This window comes from Corapipo altera, unplaced genomic scaffold (assembly GCF_003945725.1).
Source record: "Corapipo altera isolate COAL_440 unplaced genomic scaffold, ASM394572v1 23, whole genome shotgun sequence".
In the NCBI taxonomy this organism is placed as follows: domain Eukaryota; kingdom Metazoa; phylum Chordata; class Aves; order Passeriformes; family Pipridae; genus Corapipo; species Corapipo altera.
Window position 1 is genome coordinate 18,291,994 of NW_020884878.1, and position 25,210 is coordinate 18,317,203.

The 25,210-nt window shown below is 42.8% G+C and overlaps 1 protein-coding gene across 8 annotated transcripts in view; it reads right to left on the reverse strand.

The window, feature by feature from the left end:
• GPATCH2L (G-patch domain containing 2 like) overlaps nucleotides 1-25,210 on the reverse strand; it is a 45,393-nt gene that overhangs the window by 13,641 nt on the left and 6,542 nt on the right. For 2 of the 8 annotated variants that reach the window (XM_027637869.1, XM_027637870.1), the window contains exons 2-8: nucleotides 20,658-20,697; nucleotides 19,878-20,545; nucleotides 13,579-13,643; nucleotides 10,009-10,185; nucleotides 9,551-9,630; nucleotides 7,412-7,479; nucleotides 6,599-6,638 (exon numbers count right to left, since the gene is read on the reverse strand). In XM_027637869.1, the coding sequence (XP_027493670.1) occupies nucleotides 6,599-6,638; nucleotides 7,412-7,479; nucleotides 9,551-9,630; nucleotides 10,009-10,185; nucleotides 13,579-13,643; nucleotides 19,878-20,536 (1,089 nt within the window). In that variant the 5' untranslated portion in view covers nucleotides 20,537-20,545; nucleotides 20,658-20,697. Of the gene's footprint in view, nucleotides 1-4,444; nucleotides 4,531-6,491; nucleotides 6,547-6,598; nucleotides 6,639-7,411; nucleotides 7,480-9,550; nucleotides 9,631-10,008; nucleotides 10,186-13,578; nucleotides 13,644-19,877; nucleotides 20,546-20,657; nucleotides 21,181-21,430; nucleotides 21,999-25,210 lie in introns of those variants that run through there. The other 6 variants (XM_027637868.1, XM_027637866.1, XM_027637864.1 and 3 more) reach the window with 6 other exon arrangements.

Sequence of the window (25,210 nt, forward strand, 5' to 3'; positions counted from 1 at the left end):
TGGATTTACACATGTTATGTGCAGATCAGACTTTGGTGCCCAGCTGGCTCTGTAGTCAAAGAGGAGGAAAAATTCTGCTTTTACTATTAATTTTGTGAAGCCACTATCAACAGCCTCAGGTAACACCTGAGGGCTTAGAGAAAGAGCCTTTCATTTGGCTTGTGTTTGCTGGGAATACAGCATCACAACAGCAACAGCTGAGTTGTTGGGAGTTTTAGTAGCAATATCCTTGTTAGAAGGCAGTTTCTATCAACATTCACTTTAACATGAGGATAACATCCCTGGTTTGCGTAATAGTATACTGATGTCTGCCTCTTTATTACGAAGTCCACATGCTTTGCTTCATCTAAGGATAGGGTTAGAACAAAGAATATAAACAGACAAACTGAATGATGTGAGATTTACTTTCACGAGTATATTTCTAGAGCTGGAACTAGAATTTGAGACATTCAAGTCTGTTCAATTTAACAGCAACATCAAACCCAGGGTATGGGGCAACTGGCAGTTTATGAGAAGATCACTCAGCCCTCTACATCTTTATCCCTTGTTCCAGGCAAGATAACAGATTTAATTCTAAATCAAATTAAACTCTAGATTTACAGTTAATATTAACTGAGAGTACATGCAAAACAATTTTCGTTGTCTGTACTGTTCAAATGTCTAATACAGTTCTTCAATCTCCAACATCTACCTGCCATCCAAGGTCCTATGACCTTCAGTGGGAACATTTAATTGCATTTTTCACCCATAATCCTATTTTCAAGACTAGGTAAATAATAAATGGCATTAGGAACAATTTATCTTCTACCTTCTTTTCTTATTCTGCCTGCCATTCAGGCTCAAATTGAAGTGACTATTGGTTCTAGGCTCTTCTGAGACTCTTACCCTGCCTCAAGGCAATAACATTCCATCAACCAACAACCCATAACATCTTCCCACCAACAGAACCATTGAATAACCAAAATCTAATAAGATATTCAACTTCAGCCTATACAAAACCCTCTCAAGTAGGAGTTGGAGAAGAAAATTTTGTTCAGACCACTCTTTCTCCCAGAGAGGCAAATGGGCAGAGGGGGAAGAGGGAAAGGATCATTTGCGCACGCAAGTCTCTACTTGCTTGCTTTTAACGGCCTGCATCATGAAGTCAAAATCTTAACAGACAAGACATGATTAGCAAACGCTTTGTGCTCTTAAAGGAGAGTAATTATAGGCATGTGAAAAAAAGAAGAGATCCCTGAGGTACTCTTCCTTGCATGCCTCCCGAGAGGCAGCAGGGCCATTAAAAATTCCATGATGAAGAGGAAAAACAGTCTGGGAACAGCCAGGAGGCAATACAGCAAATTAATACACCAGCCATCCCTTGGGAGGACTGCAAGAAAGCAGGAAACTCTCCTTGCTTCACAAAATAAAATTATACCACTAATGATAACAGTCACCACACACACAAAACGGCTTCTAATGATGGGTGTAAAATTCCCAGTGCTGTGCATACACTTTGAATGAAATCTCTTCTCATCACAGACATAAATCAAGAAAGGTAATCTAGGTAGTGTACAATTTATACAGCCTTTCAAATAAGACTTCCCAAGGAGCCCTCCATATAGAACCTCCTCCTTGACACTGGCAAGCCTTTCTTGAACACCCTCAACTGTGCTCAGTATTCTGGCCTTCAGCTCTACTTAAACAAAGCACTGGGTTACCAGTCCTTCAGACAAATTGCACCAAAATCCACCAGTGAAACAAAGAAAACATTTCCACAGTAGAGAAAGACTCCACCCGGGATGTATACTCCTTGGGACACACTCGGTGATAGCAGAAGCTAAGCAGAGAGAGGCAATTTTGCGTGGCACAGTGGGTATCAGGTTGAAGAAACTGGATGTCCACAACAGCAAGACAATTTCTTCTCTAATACATTTCATATTATTTCAGGGGATTGGCTTCCCACACACATACATCCGACTCTGACAAATTTCTGCATAGAGTTTCTCCAGGATGAGGTGCAAGCTGTTTGAGTTTCCTAAAGCACAAACTACTGAAATTGACTCCACCCATGGCAAAAGAGGGAGATGTTAACTGGGGCAATGGCTAAACAGAGCTTAGAGATCACCCGAACCTCCTGTAAGGAAACGGACTACTAAGTAGTAGGCTTAGCACATAAAGCACCTAAAGAAAAACTACTGTCAACGTTTCTGTGAAGGAACAATTTCCTTCTGTGCCCTTATCAGCATCTTTACATAAAGAAAGCACCTTGTACCAAAGAGTTCAATCCTTGCCATATACATGGGGTCACAAAACACATTCATTCTTTTCATATTTCTTTCTCCTATAAAGGTTCTTGAGGACATTTCACACTAAAATAGTAGCTACTTTCTCAAACTACAAGCATTCAGAAACACAACTGCCTCTGGGATGGTATAATTTCTCTGTCAGTTCAGAAGCAATTTATCAGTGCTTATGTTTGTCAGGACACCAGTCACCTGTTCATTAGAGGATGAAACCAAACATATATTATTAATTAGTTAACTAGACTATATACTCAGCAAAGCCTAGCTAACCTGATCCCTACGGGTTTAGAAATCTCTTTGGAAACAGACTGGCTTTGGAAAGGGCCTTCACTAATCATCATAGAGATTTTGCCCAGTTTGAATTTTCAAGCAGGATTTGTCCAGCTCTCCTTTCTGGAAGATAAACTCCTATAGAGCCCCAAGTAAAACACTGGAGGCACAAGAAAGGTTATCCTAGCTGAAAATGAAGAGACCAATCAATTTTCTTGCTTCACAGGCAGAAAACAGCCCCAGAGTGGGGCAAAAGTGCAGAAAGGAACCAATTTGCTGATGCACAATCTTCTGAATTCTCTTTATTCTCGTCCAGTTGAACATTTAAGAACTGATTTCTTCCTCCCTCCCCCTTTCCAGCTTTAACATGCTGGCTACAGCAGCATGAGGTCATGGTGCGACATCACAAAATTCCCTGCAGAAGCCAGTGGGAGGAGAGGCTTTGTTGGGTGGGTGCCAAGCTTCTGTTCAGACACATACAACCTTAGTACATTTTTCATGCTCTATTTGCTAATCAACAAGGAAAAGAAAGCCACGAAGCTGAAAGTCCAGACGTTTCTTTCAGATTTGGTCCCTCATACAAGCACACAAGCAGAATTGTGTCCAAAGCAAGGCTTTGTCTACGTGCATGAGGAAAGAGCTCAAGGGCACCTTACCTTTACATAGTCACCTGCAGCACAAGAACAGGAGTCACCTCTAAGGCCAACACATGAATTTAATTTAGGATTAGTCAGCAGAAGGTGCCTGAATAGTGTATTAGCCCCAACTACACAGACTCAAATATACCCAACTTTGGCCAGATCAGATCTAAATTTCAGCTTTAGCAAGAGAGAGACATATCAAGCCATTAGAGGTCACCTCAGGTGAGTTCTGAATCTGCTCAGAGGTTGCTCAGAGGGTCTATTTTAGACACTCAGGATAACAAAAAGCCTCAGAATGTCACCCACACAAGTTTGTCAGCACTTTCTCTCTCATCTTCTTCCGATTCTAATAGTGGACAATGATACTATGCCCACTTGTACCTATACAGCACATCTGCAGCAACTCACTGCACATTCCAAAACAGATTACAGTAGTTTCTAAATAATCTGCCTGTCACACACAATTTCATATACTGTAAGCACTTAGTTCATTGAGACTCTCAAATAAACTGCATCAGTATGTTTTATGCTAAGTTTGAACATGGGTTTCCTAGGGAAAAGCCTGTTAACTTACAATAAGGTCCATGAGTATTGTTCAGGTCTGTATTGGGTCTGGCTGAGCTGGAATTCATTTCCCCACAGTAGCCCTCACAGTGGTAGCTTTGCATTGGTAGCTAGAAGGGTGTTGATAACATATCAGTGTTTTGGCTACTGCTGAGCACAGCATCAGCACTGTAACATTCCTTCCTCAGTTGAGGGCAAGATCCTGGGAGGGGACCCAAGTAGGCCAGCTGACCCAAACTGACCAAAGGGATATTCCAGACTATATGACATCAGCTCAGATATAAAAGCTAAGGCAAGGAGCAGGAAGGCAGGCATTCATTGTCTCCAGTGGTTGCCTGCTGAGGAACCATCATGCGCACCAAAGCCCTGCTTCTCAGAGGTGGCCGACCATCACTGCTCATGGGAAGTAGAGAATAAACTGTGTTATCTTTCACTTCACTTTGCTTTTGTGTGTACAAGCTTCCACTTTGTTTTTTGATTTAAATAAACTACCTTATCCCAACCCACGAGTTGTTTTTCCACTCTGTCACTCCCTGTCCAGTTGGGAAGGGGAGTGACAGAGCGGCTGGGGGGGCACCTGGCATCCAGCTAAGGTCAATCCACCAAAAGACCACACAGTACTACTGAGAAACACCTCTGAGAGGGAAGTGAGACAATGCCAACAGAGCAGAGCAAGGGAGTTACCTGGCAGTGCAGTGTGCTGGTGAGCATCTTCGGTGGGAAGCATCAGCAAGCACATCCAGAGAGTACAGAGGAGATAATGGATTGAACTGGAAAGTCAAGAGATTTTATTTAAGCAAAGTGTTAAAAGAAATAGTCTCCAGATACAGCTGCTCAGATCTATTCCCTATAGCTGTTCATACAAAGAAGACCTTTCCAACACCTCAAGGGGTGAAACTAGATGAGAACAGACTCTCACTTAGACAAAAGGCTAACACAAAGGGGGCAACAGCAAATCTCACAACAGACAGCCTTAGCACACTCCTCTTTCAACTCACTTTATTAAATATGCTGGTTGACTAAGAGCATAAGTGCTCTACTGCTGCATGCCTTGAGCAAAATGTTTGCTTCTCTTTCAGAAAGCCTCTTGTCTACCTTCACATTGTAGAGAGAAAAGTCACTGTTATGAATGGTGCAAGCACAGAATTTCCCACAGAGCAGTTCCCATATTCCCTATGGTTGTATGGATCACTGGAACAGACCTCTAGAAGACTCAGGTGCACCAGGTTCAGTTCACAAATAGCTCCCAGTTCATTCCACAGCAAGTGAGCTGCTCCTTCCACTCCCAACTGACCTCACAAGCTGCCTTTGCAAACTGCTTAAAACAAACTTCTGAAATACTGCATAGTCAGGCTAATCTAAGATCCTTTGTTAGACACACACTAGACAAATCCTGAAAGCATCAAACCTGCACAAGATAGCTTGTTGTAAAAGATGCAATAGTCAGGACATAAATGGAATAATCTGGTCAATCAATGCATGAAGCAAACTTTGCTCAATATGTAAATAGAAGGTTTAAACCGGTAGTTTCTCTGGGGTATGTGCATTATACTTCCATTCAGTATCTCCTCTTTATTTATAATTCACACCTCGAGCAGGAAGTTCATTTCCATCTGCTTTTCAAAGTGCTACACCAATCTCCAGAACACTTTTCTTGTATTACTAGGATAACTGATGCATTTTTAAATAAGGATAAATGAACAATCTACAGTTGTAGCAGGACTCATCATACAAGCTATCTGCAACTCCAGAACTCAGTACTAGGCCTTTACCCAAAACCTTTCTGAGAAACAAGATGGATCACAAAGCTGCTGCCATCAGGGAGCTCCTCCTTAAGTGGGACTGTTAGTTTACTGTCAGTGAAGTAACATTGCAACTGCACAGCAGGGAAAATCACCAGGAACCCTCTGTAGCTGATTCAAGTTCATTTAAGAAAAACAAAAGTAATTTGTTTTTGTCATTTTGAAGCTCTACATAGTTATCATTCCTATCTCTAGCATTATAAAGGCAGCATGTGAAATGTTCTTGTTAATAGAAAATACACAACTGCACAAAGGCCTGAAAATCATTTCTTATCATACATGTATTTGTAGTCACCTGAAAGAGAAAACAGATTTCAGTCCTACTGCTCACCAACCATAAAACAACTCGCAGAGGAATAGAAAGGAGTGTGCATGGCCAGGAACACTGTTAAAACATGACTGCTCAAAATGAAGATCCTTTTTGCTTTCTGCTATTAAGAACCTGAGCTCTTATATCTTAAGTAAAAAAGCCTCCTAGCACTGAAGCTAAGAAAGACTTACTGGAGAATATAAAAGTGCATACACAAGAGTTTTAGTTACAAAAATGCCTATTTTTCTTGCTTATCACCTCTTACATTTTCCTGTTACAGCTTCTATTTAACTGTACCATTTAAGCTCACCATTTTTTCGCTTCTCTGTTGATGAGACTATCAAGTAGAAGCCTGAGCCAAAAAAGGCAAAACAAAGCATTTCAAAAGAGAACAATGTTCCAATTCTTATGGAATTTTGAGAGGCCAAAGGTCCTCCTTTCAAAAGGCATTTTTCCTTCCACTCACTGTCAGAGAGGAAGACTTACACTGACCTAAAACAGGCAGATAAACAAAAGGAATTCAGTTTAAATAGACAGTATAACGCCTGAGAAATGGTTTGTGTTCAAAACCCAGAAGACATATCAGTTAACAAAATGAGATGGGACAGGGCTGCCTTACCTCATGTGCACAGGCCACAATGTGTGGGAAATCAGAAGCCAGCACCGTGTTCTTTCTAGAGAGAAGGAAACCAAAAAAATAAAAAAGGAAGAGTAGAGTCAGCTTACCTGGTTGCGATCTCTCTTCCCCATGGATGGTAACCAAAAACTGGAAGGAGGGCAGAGTCGAAAGGACAGGTAGGAGCAATGCCAGTGAACGAACATGGTGGGGGGGAAAGGAGGGTTGGGGTAAGAAGAGAAGGGGAAGGGAAAAACAAAGATGGAGGGAGAAGGAAAAAGATTAACCATCATCAGGACCCATATTGAAAACAAGAAATTTCAAATCCAAGGAAGAAACCTAGATATCAACAGCTGGTGAAGGCTGGACCCATTGCACTGCAGTCAAGAGGTGCCATCCTTACCAACTCGTTCCCCAGCAAGAATAGCATTACAGGGATATCAAAGGATAGGCACCACGACTATTCCCAGTGCTGACTACAATTTAAATACACTAACTGGGGAAGGAAACAGAACAACAAAGAAAGAGAATTTCATGGCTGCCTTGTCAGCATGATTTCTGCGGCCTGGGTATGCACCCATAGTGTGACTCCACACCAAAGCATTTAAAAAAACTAACATATAGGGCTTAGTCTCCTCTAACCATGCAAAAGATCTGCAGTTATTACAATGGCAAATTATAAGGGAGGAGGAAAGAAAAAGCTGGCTGTAAACAAAAGGGCATTTGAGCTGTGTCCACACACTGGGGCAGCAATTCTAAGTAAGAAAACAGAGAAGCCATCAGTAGAGTACTGTCCCCCATTCCATAGGTTATGCTTAGGTTACTACCCAGCTCTTCATTCCCTTCAGCCCCGGGAGGGAAGGGGACCCTATAGTTCTTCATCCCCTCCCAAAGGTCTATACAACAGCTGTTAAGGGCCTTACTCTTTCTGGCGCGGATCACTAACAATATGACCCAGCCTCTTGGTGCCCAGATTGCTCATGGAGGTCTCCTGAAACACAAAGACAGGTAAAGATTGCTAACTCACACAGTGAGCACACATAATAGCTTGCTGCTGTCAGTAAGAACAAATCTCACTCCCCTGGGTCACATCCTTTCCTTACCAGCCCACTCTCAGCTAAACATATTCACTCTTACCTTTTAGAACCTCAGCTGAGCCAATTTAACTAAGTAGAATCTCAGAAAATAATTTAGTTTTATTTGTGAGGCTTGGTTTTTGTTATTTCAGTGATGATATTTGCTTGCAGAGAGGCTCACCAAGGACTGGAATAGTACAAACTATGCAGCACAACGATGCAGTTAAGAGTAGCAGAAATGACTGAGAAGTGCTTCTTTCCAGGTAGTCAGGGTCAGCTCAGCCATAAACAGGCTGAGAGACAGAACACTACACTATTCCACTAACAGCAGGGATTCACCAAGCACAGATGAATAAAATAAGTAGCAAAAGCACAAAGTTTTTCCCCTTTCTGAAAGCAGCAATTCAGCAGCAGGACCTCTAGCAGCTAAAAAGAGGTAGATCCTAGAAGAAAGGACTTGCACTGGGAGCACGTTGCTTCCTGTGAGATGCTACCCTGTATATGTGCTTGATGCTGGAATACACATACACACACAGCCTGAAGCACCAGCTATTCACATCTGCATAGCAACTCCCTCCAAGAAGGAAGTATACTTTGCAGCAAGGGGCTGAAGATGAGGGTATAAGTCTTTCACAGGTATGGTTTGTTTGTGCCAGGTACATAGGCAAAACACACTCAAAGTTTGGTGGCAGTTGTAGCAGCAGGGGTGAAAGATGGGCTGTTTGTTACAGCAGGAAAATTATTAACTTAAAGTGCCATAATGTTTAAATTTACAGTTTATTACTGTGTAAATTACAAGCCATACTTTTGGTAATTAGCAGCTCGCTGGCGGGGAGCTCTGAATGAAACTCATTATTTATGATTACAATTTCGAGAGAGATGGGGAAGGGGGAGCAGTGACCTCTGCTGCAAATGACAAAGATCCCTTTAAGGTGATGAAGATGAATTAAACAAGTAAATATTATCCTTCTCATTTGGATCATTAGAGGTGTGCCGCCAGGCCCAGCCACTTGCAGGTGGCCTGAGGAACCCTACCCAAAACCAGTCTCTTGCCAGCTAAGGATTCATATTTTAAACACTGGTTACAACTAAGCAAGGTGAGTGGAAGAAAGAAGGGGCAAACAAGGATCTTTCACGTATGACTGAACTGAAGGCAACTGTCACACTCCTCTAGACCCTGGGCCCCTCTAACACACCTTGCTAGCAGATTCTATCTATGGCCACTCAGCTCAGAACTTATGTCAGTTTTTCAAAAGCACAGAGAATATTGCAATAAAAGACAAGCCAAACACAGCCAACACCTTCCCTCTCAGAAACTTCTTTTACAACAAAACACAGCAGCCAATGTTCCATGATGCAGACCCAAACAAGTGTATCCCTCCTTTTAAGCAGACATCTGCAAAGTATTGCTTATTCCTTTAGAAAAAGGACTAATATTTTGTATGTTGGTTGCCCTCTATATAATAAGACTAGTCAGTGGCTTTGGGTAGCTTTGTCTGCATTACTGCATATACCCTTTTATTCTTCTGTCACCCCACTAAAAATGCAACCGCTAAAACCACCTTCCTTTGCTGCCATTAATATCAGTCAGCTTCCCTATCTAAAATTTGGCCTTCCTTCACCTTTGAGCCACCTCTCTGCCCTTGTGGTCTCAGATGAGCATGCACAAGTCTCACGCTATCACCATTTTCCCCTACATTCTGTCTAAATGTTCTTGTTATTTACTCTGTCATTCATCTTCAGGCCTCCTTTCATACCACTTTCAGTGCTGATCAACTGTCTTTGCCACCCCAAACATGCCTTAAAATCCACTTAGTCACTCAATCAATTTCTGACAGTCAAAGCAGTTAAACAAATCAAACAATATATGAAACAAAAAATATACAGGGCCACTTTCTGCAGAAGACAATTTACATATCTTAGAATAGTACTTCAAGACTGATCAGTATTGAAAATACAAAATTATCATCTTTCAAATGGGCATACCTTGCCAACAAGCCTCCTCCGACCTTTTCGGAGACAACGGGCAGCAGCTCCTGGAAGGCGATTCAGGCGAGCATGAAATCCTGGAAACCAAACCCAGAAAAACTGAGCAATGAACACAGAAGATTCTTCCTGACAAAACCACCAGGAAAAATCGTTAGTTCAGTAATCAAATCAGATCCTCTGTCTCTTGTTTTCCAGTCTCAAAGATGTAGATACGCCAGTTTATCCACAAATCAAATAAAATCCATATTTTTTAAAAAAAGAAGACTCAAGAATGTGGGCAGCTGGTAGAAGTACTACAGTAAACTCTCCAATAGTGCAGCTTTTTTTAACTGGATCATGAAAAAATCCCAAAACAGATCACCAATACCAGTTTAAATGCAACACCTACAAACAGAATCTACTCCTCCCACCACAACAGAAGTTCTCAAACACATGGCATTCCTGATGGATCTCACCTCTCTGAGCTGGTCGTGAGGGCAAAAGGAACGTGGAAACTGAGAGCTTGTCCAGGCCTGAGTCAATCCTCTCCACTTCAGATCGGTGATCAGCTCCCCACTTAGGAAGAAGGTTGGGGACAGTGAATCCTGGAACACATTCTCCTTCATAAAACCAATCACTTTGTTCATCATCTCCTAAAGAAACAGGATGGAATTAGCCACAAATAATATCAATGTGCCCAGTGACAATCCCTCAAAATATTAGAAGTAGGCATATTTGGATGTGAAACAGCTGAAGTCTCATTAGGAATTCCTTCCTGAAGAGCCTCATATTTGTATTCCATTTCAATGATCCTCAGTAACTATGGGGCCTCACTAAATGCTTTAAACTATCCAACTCATCAGTCTACAGAATTTCCCTATAGAACAAAGTCCTCTTTATAGACCTGCCTAGGGCAGCTTTAGCACTCTGTTGCTACTGCATCTCATCAACCTTAGTTCAGTGTTGTGTGATGTCTTATGCAGAACTCTTTCTCTGAAGTAATTACTGTGACAACGGTAGAGGCCAATCATTTGGCACACACTACAGGCAGTCACAGGAGAGATTTCACAAGAGAAAAAGACCAGGCTCACAGAGTAAGCAAAAGGAGCATGTTCACTGATGAGAAAGATCCCCACTCTCCTAAGACAGAAGCTAAGAGAAAAACACACAACTATCAGAAATGGTCACTTTGAGCGTAAGCACTAACCATGCTGTGAGTTCTTCTCAATCAAAATTTCTTAGAATCTGTCAGAACTACAAACACTCTGCAAAACTGAAGCAGCAGCAACAGAAGTCATGACAAAAGTCTCCATAAAGCTGTATCACTAATTAATGCAGCTGCAGTCTAAAACTGAACTGCATCAGGCACCATTCATAGTAAATCTGTCAGGCCAGAGACTCCCTGGAGTGGTAGCCCATGAGCAGTGTATGAAAAAAGCAGGAGGAAGGCAAAGAACCTGACACACGTAGCTTTTCAGTAGCCCAACTAACAAACAGTCCCATGTAATTGCATGGTCCTTCATCTTGCCTTAAAAAACTAACACACCTGACTTAGGGAAAACTCTCAGTTACCTACCATTAAGTCTCAACTCAAGCATCCCCACTTACTCTCCTTTCCTCACTAAGTTACATTACTCCTGACCAAAGTCTATGATGCCTATCCACACATTTTGCCAGAAAAAAAAAAAAAGGGACCCCCCCCATACCCTAAAAAAATCTAAACAAACAAACAAACAAACAAAAAAACCCCAACAGTACAAGAAACTAAGAAAATCTCAGCCTAGTAAGAATTGCTGCAATCTTGCACATAACAGAAGCAGCAACACACAAAACCAACTCCAATCAGCAACAGGTAAGACAGACAGAACACTTAAGCCCAAAGCTCTGACACTGCTTTTTATTTCTGTGATATATCAGTTGACCTACCACTTATATCTTAAAATATAAACATCCTTCTGCATCTCTTGGTAAATTAAAATCAAATAATGTTGCATAGTTCTTCTAAGTGATCACAATTTGTGCAAAACTATCCCTTCCATTTTGGGTCTATGAGCATAGTGCAGTGTCATATCTCAAATCACTACTTTCGTATTTCATAAAACAAACTTTAACAATCAGGATCATATGCTAATACTGCAGTAATTTTCACTGTGAGAGATCTCAATGCGTGTAACAAATACAAACCAAAAAACCCACCTTACAATCAAATTATAAACTAGGACCATTCTCTGCTCACAGAAGTGTGCTGGTATGTGTAATTGCAATGATAACTCATTTAATTAGCAACAGCAAAAATATTACATGATGTAACCTCAAAAGAAGGAAGGGAAAAACTTAAATTTCCCATTATTCAGTTTGGAATTGTACTAGAAAACTATTTCTAAGAAGATGATCTGTGAGAAAAATAATTTTGTGCTCTCCCCATCTCACTGACCACAGACAGCTGTTGTTTTTTTACTTACTTTATGACTAGAAATTGTCCAAATTAAAAAAAAAAAAAAAAAGGAAAGAGATATTTCTTATTTAGCCTGAAAGTCCAACAATATTTTTTAGCCCTTTTAACATAACAGTTAATATAACATCTTGGCCAGAAATCCATGACAGTATAAACTGTTTGAACAGATCGAGGCCTGATGACTAGGATGTCACATCTCTTCTAGTACCTAGACAGGTAAGGCTGTAATTGGATTTTATTAATTTATCTGAGTCACATTTCTACATATTCTTGTATACTGAGTATCCTACTTCTAGAAGCAGCCAAAAGTTAATGTCTAAAACAGGGTATAAAACCAGGGCAAGTATATAGAGCAAGCATATAGACAAGTATATATATAGAGTATCCAGTCTACATCAATCTTACCTTGGGTGATGAAGTAAAACGCTTCAGTCACCACCCTGCTTTATCAACTGATACACAAGTGCTCACTGATTTCAGCCACCCCCCGAACAATCATCAGTAAAAAGAGAAGACAAAAGATTTTACTTTTCTGTTGCTTTTGAAGAACCAGAGGCTGGAAACAGTTATTTTTCAGCAAAGGTCAAAGCTGATATTTGAAATCCCTAATTATACCCATGGAGATCACAACAGATTGACCCTACAGCCTAAAATATCATCAGAAAACATGCAAGCATATTTGCTATCCTTGTGTTGCCTCACTCACAGATACCCAGGTCAGTAACAAGCTAGTGGAAGCAGCATTTCCTACTGAGCTATTGATGCTACTTCCCTTAGCACACATATATTCCCAGAAGAGACTTCATCCAAATCTTAGTCTGGTAAATGTGACAGAATCCTAGTGCACAGAATTGCAGATCTCTAGGGTCACAGTCCACATGCTCCAAATATAGTCCTGAGTGCCTATGTGCCTACTACAACCTATTTCATACTTAGTTCTGCCATATCTCCCATAAACTGGACACTGTGCTGTCACTGATAAATAAAGCCAGATTACACTTCACACTCAAAACTCCTAAGAAATAATTTCTACAACAGACATTGAAAATACTAGGTTCAACTAATGCACACAAGGGCAAGGGAAGAACATATATTTAAAGAAATAAAACCAATCATGTATTACTGTCATCTTCTTAGCACAATTAGGTGACTTATCAGTATTAAGTAATTTTTTTTTCACACTTTCTCTTTCTACCAAGAGAGAAAACAACTAACAAATTCAGGCACTGATGGTGTGTAGACAACAACTAAAACATCTACAGAAACAAATCATAAGCCGTGTTCTTTCATTGTGGAGAGCTCTCAAATTCCCCTTGTATTTCTGTGCCTTTCCATAAAAATAGCTTCTTATATTGCAAATATTGTGGATCTGATATACAAAGTATTTCAGCAGGAAGAGTGTACTGTTATGAAAATCACATTTTTGCAGCCCTCATCTCATTTCTTAACTTCTAGCCCCTCTGTGACACTGGTTTTTCTCCCACACTTCCCTCTGCATTCCTCTTTAAACACACACCTTTCTTTGCACTTGTAAAGAAAGGAAGAAAAATTCCCCAGCAGCACAGAAGGAAAACCACAAGACACTTATTACCTTGTCGGCCCTCGTCATTGGTAAACAGGCCAGTATCACTGCTGCTGCACACACTGCTGGTTTCACTGGAACAGAAAACAAAATAAAAAAAACATGGTTACAGTTGCAGCAGGCACAAAACAAAAAACACTTTACTGCATTCTACTGGCTTTTCCAAGACCAAAACGCTTCACACATCTCAAAAAATTGCATTTCAGATACATGGACAGGACATAACTGCTTCCTGTTATAACCTAGCAACGCTGCATCACTTGAAAAAGAGTAGAATCCTGTATCTAGTTTAGTTCTAAGTTATCAAAAAGTAATTAATACAGTGGTATTTGCCTCAGGTACTAGAATTAATAACCTAACTATGACATTGTCTGGAATACTCACCAGGAAATTAAGTGCAGTTAAAAACTCTGTCCTTGGGTCACTTAACAGCTACTGAAAACCCTCTGAAGTTCTCTACTTCAGATTCCCTTTTCTCAAAAATGTTACACTAATACACAAACCCTTCCTTCAACAGCAACTTTTATTTTATTTGGAGTGAAGAGTAGCTGGTACATTTACAACTCTTCAGCTAAATACCTTAGCACAGCATGAATTGCTGCTGCTGAATGCAACCTTGTTAGAGCATGCTTTGCGTTTGCTGAAGCAGTTAGGGGAGACTCTTAATTCTTGAACAGAAGAATAAAGCTAATAATTAATGTGTAGAAAGCCATTAACTGACTGTAGAGCTGGATAAATGTATGTAGCAGAAGTACATGCTCAGGTCAATACCAAGCATCTGATGGCTTTAATGCTGACATTAAATCAATCCTTGGACACTTCAGGCCGTACTTCCTCCAATTTAGCCAAGAGATACCAGGACAAGCAGAAACCGCTTACTGCCTACTCCTGTAGCACTAAGATCTTAGATGCAAACACCTGGTGCACCTCAGCACTCAAATCAACCTCCCTTCTAGGCATGCTGTTTGAAAGTATCTCTGGATCCCTCTTCACCAGGGAAACTCAATCATACTAGACACCAGTATCAACTGGAAACCCCTTGGTTCAGAAGGCTGAATGATGAGGGACCACAAAATATGTCACCCCAAAGAACTGCAGGCACACAATAAACCCCCCATTCTGTGAGCATATTACTGCTCTTAGAAAATGCACCCTAAAGCACAGTCAACTCATCATGGTGGATATATACAAACTCTGCATCTTCATCATTCTATAAAGGCCATTTACACTTAAAGGATGAACAAATTGTACATCATTCTCATATTTCAGTATTTAAGTTAATATCAAGTTCCAAATTAATCCATTACAAAGCTTGGCCATTCTTTCACCCTCCCACATATACACCGTAGCAATTAAGGCCAAGGACTGAAAACCATGAGTTAATTGTTTCATTCCTAGCTCTCCTACCAACTCACTGTATACCCTGGGCCAATCTCTTAGCGTGTCTGCTTTCTCTTTTGATAGCTTGGATTAACAGTCCTCATAAGCTGCAGATGTGAGGACCAAGTGACTCCTTCATAAGGGTTTTAGCATCCTCAGAGGAAAGGTGCCTGAGAAAGGAAAAAGCATTGTCAAGATTCCAGATCACATTAATAGTATTTAAAGCATCCTGTTGCACTGAGAGCTCTTTAGTTCCTTATAGATAAGCATCACTGCCAGTGCTTTACTGGAACAAACTTTCAGGGATCTCATCTTCTTCACCACCCCTTTTACACTGCAGGGCTGAACACAAACTAGACTCCTACTACGCGAGCCTTTCTGCAGGTCCAGTAAGCACTGATTAATGACCTCCACTTGCAAAGGAGGCTACTTACCTTAACCATGAAATAATGAACGCTATTGATCCGACAAGCTACTGCTATAGAGTGTTATTGATCACGCAATCTTTGGTTAAAATGGTCCTCATTTAGCAATTTCACTGTCAGAAACACCTGGAGCAAAGCATGCTTATAATTAAATAGTTTGGGGGAGTTAAAGTGAGAGGTGATGGACAGAGATCTCAGGTTTCCCCCATTTATTCTTTTGCCTGAGCTATTGTTTGTGTCAGGAGGGATATTGATTTTCTATAAAAATAAGAAAACAAGAGGCACCGAGGGGCTGCAGAAGGTCAGGCTGGGCTGGAGAAGGAGGGGAAGCTGAACACTCTGTCTTTGTCACTTGCCTTCCAAGAGAGAGGAATTTTTTCTTTATGGAGAAACTGGCCTCCAATTCATCAGCTTAGCCAGACTCTTGAATGCCACTGCAGGCTGTCATCAAAAGAGCTCCCTTCCAAAGGGTAAAGCAACTTAACTGCACACCCAGGATAAGCAATGGTTACGCTCTCAGGCCAGAATACAGTAGTGGTTTTGGCTGGCACAGAGTTAAATATTTCTCATAGCAGCTCTATGGTTGTATGTTTTGGATTTGTGACCAAACCAGTGCTGGTAACACTGATGTTCTAGTTATTGCTGAGCAGTGCTTATACAGTGCCAGTGCTGTCTCTGTTTTTCACACTGCCCCACCAGTGAGGAGGCTGGGGGTGCACGAGAAGGTGGGAGGGGACACAGCTGTGACAGCTGACCCCAGCTGAATACAGGAATATTCCATACCATATGGTGTCATGCTCAGCAATAAAAACTGGGAAAAAGAAGGAGGAATCTGGGGACATTTGGAATTATGGCATTTGTCTTGCCAAATAACTGCTACAAATGATGGAGTTCTGTATTCCTGGAAATGGCTGAACATCTGCCTGCTGATGGGAAGTAGGGAATTTCTTATTTTGCTTTGCTTGTGCACATAGCTTTTGCTTTACCTACTAAACTGAATTCACCTCAACCCGGGAGTTTTCTCACTTTTACTCTTCCACTTCTCTCCCCCATCCCACTGCAGGGGAGTGAGAAGGCAGCTATGTGGGGCTGAGCTGCCTATCCAGTTTAATCCACAACAAACACATAAGCATTAAACCAGCAAAATCTCACAGCATTGCTGGGCCAGTAGAATCCCCAGTTCGAAAAAGTCACACTAAAAGTTCTGGCACTTGAAAATAGATGAGAGCAATTGCACATCTTTCACTAGTAAGCATGCCACTGAAAGTCATTTTTCAGACAGCTCTTGTACTATGGTTTGTTCAGCCCTCAAACCAAACCCAGACCTGGAAGTACGAACAAGAGAAAGAACTTCAGCACTCTATACATAATTTGCCTGTGCTTTATTATGGCTGCAGGGAACCTCAAAACATTAAGGGACAGAAGGGCATGCTACTTCTAACAGTTAACTTAGCAGCTAACTGTCACCTTTGTACAAATATACAAATGACTGCTTAAACCACTTGCTTCCTCTGTTGTTTCCACAATTATTTATAGATCAGGCATTGAGTCGTGTCATTACCCAATTCAAAACCATCATCATTTCCTCATCATGTTCTTGCACATCCTTCCTTCTCTCACTTTGTGTTCACCTCTTGCCACGTTTGGCAAACAATTTCAAAGATTTCATTTCATGCACATGTTGAACCATAACACCGCAGCTCATCTTCCTCCAGGAAAAGACTGGGAGCAGTCCCACGAGCAAACTATAAAAAACTACCTCCTCGTTAAGAATTCATATCCAAGACTTTCTCAGTGAATGGGAGTTTATCGACTGAATACAGAAGGGTTTTGATCTAACTTAGGATAAAAAGCCTTCTAGAAAGCAGAGAAAAATACTGGATACTTCAGCATTTACAGATTCATTCCTGCATAACAAAGAAAAGCAAGTGTCAGTGGAGGGGAGGAAAAAGAAGGTGGGGAAAAAAAAAAACGTTCTCAATATACAGCTTAGTTTGCCTGAAAACCCACTGCGTTTGTGACACTCCCTACTGCTAGAGGAGTGAACAGTGGTGGAACCACTTCAGTATGAAAGTTTTGTAAATCACCAGATCACCACAGATTGCTTCCAAGTCCCACAAGCAGCATCAGTCACCTTTCCTTGTGATGACAACCACACCATTCACTCCCCTAGGCATCCAATTTTCTTCTCCCTTCCTCAGGATATGCCCTTGTCATACATCTGTGCAAAGTACTTCTCTTACTGTACCAGAAATCTAGAGGACAGTGGGAGTGAGATAAGCACAGCCAGTTGCACTCTGCTGCTAGCAGCAAAGTGCTATATTTAGAGCAGCAGAGACCAAAGCATGATCCTTCACTGCCATGAGGGATACTCCACACTGAAGAGGGTTCTATGTACTTCTCCCTCCAACTTTGACCCTCCCCAGTGAGTCATAGCACAGATCACCCATGTGGTGTTGCAGAGGTCAAATATTCCAAGCCCTAGCTTTCCGAAGAGAATCCCAAGGATTTGGCAGCAGATGGTAAGTGTCATTTGGTGCATACACTTGCACAATAATTAGTTTGAGAGCAAGGGACAACTGAGAGAGAACAAATCAGCATGGTCCTCAAGTAACAGTCCGGACATAGCTCTTTATTAACTCTTTCAAAGGCTGGAACAAATAAAGGCTGGATGAAAGCCTGATGGTTTAAGTTCAAGTTTGACATGATGGAACAGACTCTGACTGGTGAAAAAATAAACAAACAACTCAAGGAACACTGTCCATCACTGCCACATCAAGGAAGGGTATCTCTCAGTCCATCATCACTGACATGCAACATTCAGGAGCTACTCAGCACATTCCTTTTCCTGGAATACCAACAAATAGCTCTGAAAAAATAAAACTGCTTTTAACAACTAGTAGCAAAACAGCATCCACAAGTCTCTTATAAAGACCCACTTTTTAGCAACAATAGCCACTCTTAAAGGAAAAAAGTGACCACTTTTTTGCTACTTCCAGCCTGTAAGTTACATACAAACCATGCTGACCCACTAAAAATGCAATAGTGGTCCCCTGGGCCAGGACAGTGAGGACTTATTACAACCTAAGCTCTTCACAATACCCCAGAAATACCACTGAGAAGTTTGAGCTTCCAGCTGTTATCCACAAAGCTGTAATAACAAAGTGCCACCTGTCCACTCTGACAAACGGCAAGAGTTAGACTGTCAGAACACTTAAATGAACTTTAACATATGAACAATCATACTGGATCAAGCAGTTATACTTTCCAAATGCACTGCCCTCTGTCTGATACGGCCTGTTACAGCGGATGGTTTAAGAAAAGAACATGAGAACATGACAAATGCAGACTCCTCTGTATACTTCTCCAGCTTCTAGCTGTCAGTAGTTCAAGAACTTCCTGAGCTGGATCTTTCATCTGGTCTGTAACGTTTAACAGACCCTGATAAATCTACGCTCCACATCCCACTTTTGAACATACTTAATCTTTGACCTCCAAAATGTCCTGCAGTAGAGTTCCAAATCTCATGTTTCATGAAATATGGGGTTTTTTGTTCTACATGTTTCCTCAATGTCTGCTGCTTCTTACACAATGATAATTAGAAAATAAACAATCACATTCATTTTCTGTATGCCATTCGTTAAGAAATGTCCTCCACTTGGTTCTCAGCAGTTACTTCTTTTCTAATCTGAAAAATCTTTTCAGACAGAAGCAGTTTTATAACACCAAACCTTCTACAGAAAGAATAAAAGTCACACTCGAGGGAAAAACCTTCCAAGTTTTTTAAACTCCCAAGTTTTTTTTAAATTCAGACCATGATATTTAAATGTCTCTTTTTAATCCCTTCTGAAATTCTGACACAAATTCATCAAAGTTCTCCAAAACTGGACATGAAGACACACCAGACACAGGCTTATCCTGTAAGTAATTCAAGTTCCCCTCAACTTCTTCATCATCTCACTACATTCTCCCCTTAGCTAGCCTTTCAGGACCAGATCAGAGCAGAGATGTAGAACTGCAAGCAAGATGTTTACACTGAGGTTCACACAGTACCTGTACAGAGGACTAGCAGTAATGATGGGAGGTCTTATCTGTTCTCTATTACTACCTATGGTAAATTTTGAAAACAAGAAACTGAGATCAGTTCATATCAGTCACACAAGTGCCAAAGGTGGACTTACTCTCCAAACCGCAGGCCACAAGCATGCCACTTTGTAGCTGCAGGGCCACAGACATTTCAGAGGACTCCTTGTGTAACAGGAGCCAGAAACATATCAGCTTCCCAACTTATCAAGGAAGCATTTCGGGCCATTATACAGCGTTGAAAGGAAAGACTTGGAAAGAATCTACAGTTTGGAAGTAGCTGAGATACTTCTCCTCTTCAAAGAGAGAGCAGCACTGAATAATTTTGATAAGAACTTCAAAAAGCAAGGCACAGGATTTACAAGCAGCTGCAAGCAAGGCAGCCATCTGACTACCACAGGGAAGAAACCAAGATCTCACCATTCCGACATGTTTTCATCTGAGCCCTGTTTCTGATCATCAGCTTCACACTCCATCCGCTCCTTCCTTCCCCCTTTGCTGAGGAAGGGCCTGTTCTCTCCTGATTCACAAAGGCCATGACTGGATGATGTCCAAGGGGCATTTTCTTTCCAGCGTGAAAGGCGCTGTTTCTTGGCTGACTTGAACCTGCAGCCCCTCTCACAGTTCCACTCTGACACCCTGAGCTTTTGCTGGAGACTGGCAGCCACCTCTGATGTCACACGTTTGACTTTCCGTCGGCGCCTGAGAGGTCGACAGGGTGCATTCTCTGTAAAGGAGTCTGACTCATGCCACAGGTGCTGCTTGCTCCTCAGGGTGGCACTAAGAGCTGGGTGTCGTTTGACCACTGCCATGTCATCAGAGTCACTGAAATTAGCTGTCAGCACCTCACGGCAATCCTTGATAGCTTCGTCCAAGCTGGACTCTGAGGCCTCACTGTAGCAGCAGGCGTGCTCTGTCTGATGCGCAAAGTCTGAGCGTCGCTTACGACCCCGTCTCTTGCGGAGCTGCCGCCGCTGCTGCCGTGGGCTTAGTGCCATCTCTTCCCATAGCTCATCCAGTTTGTTTTGTTCTGAAGTCTGCTCTAAGGCTGAGGCCAAGTCATGCACCAGTTCATCCATTGGCAATGCCTGTGAAAAATGACAACAAACAATTAGCACCAGACATAAACACTGCTACCAACATATCACTGGACTGTAGTATGCTATAGCCTTTGTAACATTAACCAAGTTAGACACTTACTTTATTGTTGCCTGGGAGGACCCAATGCAGGACAACTGGGCTAACACTCACTTCTTCCTTTTGCAAGGGTCAAATCCCTCTTCTAGCCATGGTGGCACAGAGCTCCATACTGCAGCAGGTGAGTCAAGTGCTCTGTGTCTGAAAAGGCCTTAAGGCTGCATCTTTTGTGTTGAAGCAGTACGCTCTATTACACATCCTAAGGGTATGAAAGCCTGCAACTAGTTTGCTACCTCCAGTAGGTAAGCCACAGAGAAGGATTAGCCTGCTCGACAAACAGATTGCATCTTCCAAAAAGGAGACAAACAGCAAAGTTGGCAGTAAAACAGATGGTAAAACAGGTATTTTGCAGGCCAGTATCACTTCAACAGCAAAATAAGGCGCGCGGTTCTCCGAGCTCCTTAGAACAGGGTGTATGAGACCGAGCCCAAACTCCTACTGCCGAAAAATCCCACCCCTTTCACCTCAGGGCTGCCAGTGTGCCATTCCGTAAGTCCTGGGCAAATCCCTCACCTCACAACTCCTCCCTCCCTCTCCGTGCCTTGCAGACGTGGGATTTCTCTCCTCACCGGGCTCAGAAACACCCGCACCCCCATCCCGGTGAACCACCCGCTGCCGGAGGCCGCCTTCCTTAGTCCTCAGGGACCCGGCCGCATCGACCCCCTCCTCTGGGGAGAAGCTGCTACTTTTGCTCGACAGCCCCCAACCCCGCCGGGAACACCTGTCCTCAGCGCCCCGGCACCACCGGCTCCCGCCAGGACCCCGACCCCACTCACCGGCCAGCGCCCCGCTCCGCCAGCCCCTCGTCAGCGCCGCTTCCGGCCTGCCCGGGCCACTTCCTCCGCCCGCCCCGCCCGCGGGGCGGGTCTGCCGGCGGGCCGGGTGGGGTAATGCCGACATCGAGCCCGCCGCGCCCTGCCAGGCCAGCGCAGCCCTCGCCCCGCGGCCGGCCCGCTTCCGAGCCCGGGTGGCCAGTGTCCGTTGCGTCTCAGTCTGTTTGCGCTGTGGTTGGTGCCGCTGGTGGAGACATTACAGATCCCTTACCCGCTAACGGGGCAGCCCTTCCCATATACTTACCCTCTAGTTGCTTGGTTATTGTATTTTATTTTTAATAGACAAACAATAAACTCCGTACTCGAAGTCCTCCATTTCGCTGCTGGCTAATTGTGTGTATCCTGAATTAACCTCTCAGTGTTACTTCCCTCTCCTTAAGCCTTCCATCTCTTTTTCCTCTAATGCCATTTTACATATCACCAGCAGCCATCAGAATAAAGCTCGGTGCCACCCTGCCACCATCCAGTTTTACTTAGCATTCCTTTTTATTTCTCAAATTTCATGATATTTCTTCGGGTTTGGTTTTTGGTTTTTGGGGGGCGTTTTTTGGTTTTTTTCCGGGGAGGGACAGGGTTTCGTTCTTGTTGGTTTTTTGTTTGTTTTCGGTTTTGTTTTGTTTTCGGGGGGGGGGGGGGTTTTTTTGGGGGTTTTGTTTTTTGTTTTTTTTGTTTGAGGGGGGTGTTTGTTTTTGCAACTCAGGTGGCTGCACTCACATTCAAGCCGATACTGATTAGTTTTTCAAGCAGTGTTTTACGAGGCAGCATACCAAAAGTTTTGTCAAAGTCCATAGCTTGCAGTATTCACTAATTTTGTAAATCCAATCAAGAGAAAGTAATCAGATTTGTCTCAATGTGATTTGTTCTCTATAAATGTATGCTGCTGCTTATTGCTCATAAATCTCTTATCCTTTGCATTTTTTCTTCCCCCCCCCCCCCCCCCCCCCCTATTCCACCGTGTTGCCAGGATCACAAGTAATTCTAAAAGGGTGATAATTGCCAAGATCACTGCTTCCTCCCTGCTCCCCCGACCTCGCCCCGCAAAATACTGGCAAAGCACTTGCTTTTCCTCAGTCCTCTGGCGCACTCCCTAGTTTGTCAACATACTTCAAAAATAGCCGAATCCTTGAGTTTGCCGTTGATTCCTACACCCCAATAGGAAAAGCTTCCTTTAGCGTTACTGAGTTTTCTACATGCTGTTTATCTAACCAGTCCTCTACGTTCGTTCTTCCGAGCTGTCATGTTAACATTTTCATTACCTTTTATTTATCTGACAAATTTCCTTGGAAAGGAAATATTAAAAGAAGAAAAATAGTCATTAGGTAGATAATTTTTATCCCATTTCCAAGATCTGACTTGATTAAAGTTATTTTCTGTGCACCAATTTGCCTGTAAAATTCTGTCCTTTTGTCTTTTTTAACCCTTTCTGTGGCAGTAACTCACCTTACTTGCTGGCAGTATTTTGTTTTCCTTGCCAGTTTCCTATTGCCAATACAGGGGTTTTCTTTTTACTCTCAGATCTGAGAGCAAATCCCTCCTAAAATCTAATCCTGTTTCACCGCTGCAATCCTTTTTCATGCTTCAGGATATAAAACAGCTACAAAATGTATGGGTTAGAAAGAAACTCCCCTGATGGGAAGGTTATTTTGTAAACATCCACTTCAGAGCTTACCCCTTCATTTCAAGTAATCGGTACTGGCTGCCGTTCCAGGCAGGATAACAAACCACACAAACAATTGTGTACAAGAAATCCTGTGTTCAGATGTCCTGGGGAGATGGCAGCAGATGCCCACTCTAATTTTCCCCTCATTTTCCCAACTAGTTCTATGCTGTTTCTGTAGGTCAGCAAACTGTTCTGCAACTGGTATGAATTGTACTTCACCTGTCCATTTTTTTTTCCTCATTTTCAACACTCCAACCCAAATTTCAGCAGATGTCAACATTTGGCCTGAGTAAAGACAACAGACTGATGCACAGGGCTGATTTTCTGGGAGAGAGATAGAGCAAAAGCAAGAGACAGGATGAAAGTGCTCTTACAATTACAAAAGTTCCAAAAACTAAGAAGGTGCAGCAGAGGAGCTGTGATGTATACAGGGAAACATCAGAAAACTGGGAATAGGAGTTAAGAAACATAATGAGACAGTTGGGGTAATCTGGTTTTGAGCAGTTTATGGTATTTCTGTCCAGTATTACAAGGCTCTCCCTGACATGGGCCAGCAACAGTAAATTTTGAATCCTTGCCTGCATTCAACTTCATCCTGTGTTCCGGGCAAATTGTTTACTCCCTGTGTACTTGCAGGTTGCCTGCATGGACAATGGGAACTGGCCCACCTCCTCAGCACTAGTTTGGCTCGTGAAATGCTCCAGGGATACAAAATGTTCAAAACTCTTATCCCGGATGGATTGTTAGCTGTCACTAGGCTTTGTAAAGACAGGGATTTTTTCCTGCCCAGAGGCTGTGGTCACCTGTGCTGAACTGTTGCTGGGCCTGGAGGCAGGAGAGGAGGTGTTAGTGGTGAGGGATGTTTCGGAGGTGAGCAGGAGAGGAAGGTCAGCTGGATGCTGGCCGCTCATCCGGCAGTGCCTTCTCCTAGCTCCCTCTCCGGTGAGCAGCAGGAGCCGTATGGCCCAGTAGGACAGGGAGAGCAGCAGGGTCATTGCTCTACCCCAGCAAATGCTCTGCCTGGTCCCATGGCACTTCTCAGCAAAACCTTCCAGGGGTTAAAAGGAAAAAGAGAGACAGAAAGGGGACAAGAGACAAAGGGAGGAATAAAGTCAAAAAATGTGCCGTGAAGCTTCTTGCAGCAAAATGCGGAGAAAGTCATTTCCAACTTCTTTCATCTCAGAGATGAAGCCACTAAATAAAAGGGCAGCGCAGAACACAAGGGCTTTTAATCTGTCTCATCTCCTTCATAATAACTGCAAATTTTCCCTGGGCTCCTGGGAGTGAGCCTCTTTCCTCTGTCTTTGCCTTATCTCCCCCCTCCATATTTCACAGCCGGCTCGGCTCCCCTCACTCGGCTGCCCCCGGCCTAGTCTCCGAAAGGCCTGTGGGAGCCGCCAGCTCCCAGGGCCTCATTGTTCCCGGCTTGGGAGGAAGCTCAGGGAGGGAATTGAAGGCAAGTCAAAGGGAAACGGCATCATCGCTGCTTCATTAATGGGAACCTTTCAGCAGAAAACATATCAGAGCGAGGTCTTTTCAGAGGCAGTAATTAGCAATTTGGAGCCTTCCCCCCTCAGGAGATGCAGCTGCGATCTAACAAGTGGGAGCAGCGCTCGCCTCCTTTTACGCTTCGTATTTATTGTTTTTCATTTTCTCCATCTTCCTCCCATTGTCCAGCCTCCTCCTCATGGCCAGATAAGGGCCCTTATTAATCACTCCCTTTTAATTCTTCATTAATGATAATAACTTTCTCTGGTGTGCGAAGAGGAGTTAATCTTTCCTGGGTATTGAGAAAGGACAGGGCTGAAAGGGAGGGAGGGAGAAATGCACGATGGACAAGGCTGTACTGCCATGCTTCCCTCCTGCCCCACCACCCGGAAGGAGTTTCTGAAGACTTTGGCTGTCAAGTTGCGAGTTGCCCATTGGAAAGTCTTGGACTCTCAGTTTAGTCAAGCTGTGTGGGTGTGGTGGGATGTACCTTGTCTCAGACATCCAGCTCTTACCAGAAACAAGTATATGTGGGCCAGAGGGAGAGACCGTCTCTGCATGTCTTTGCCAAACAC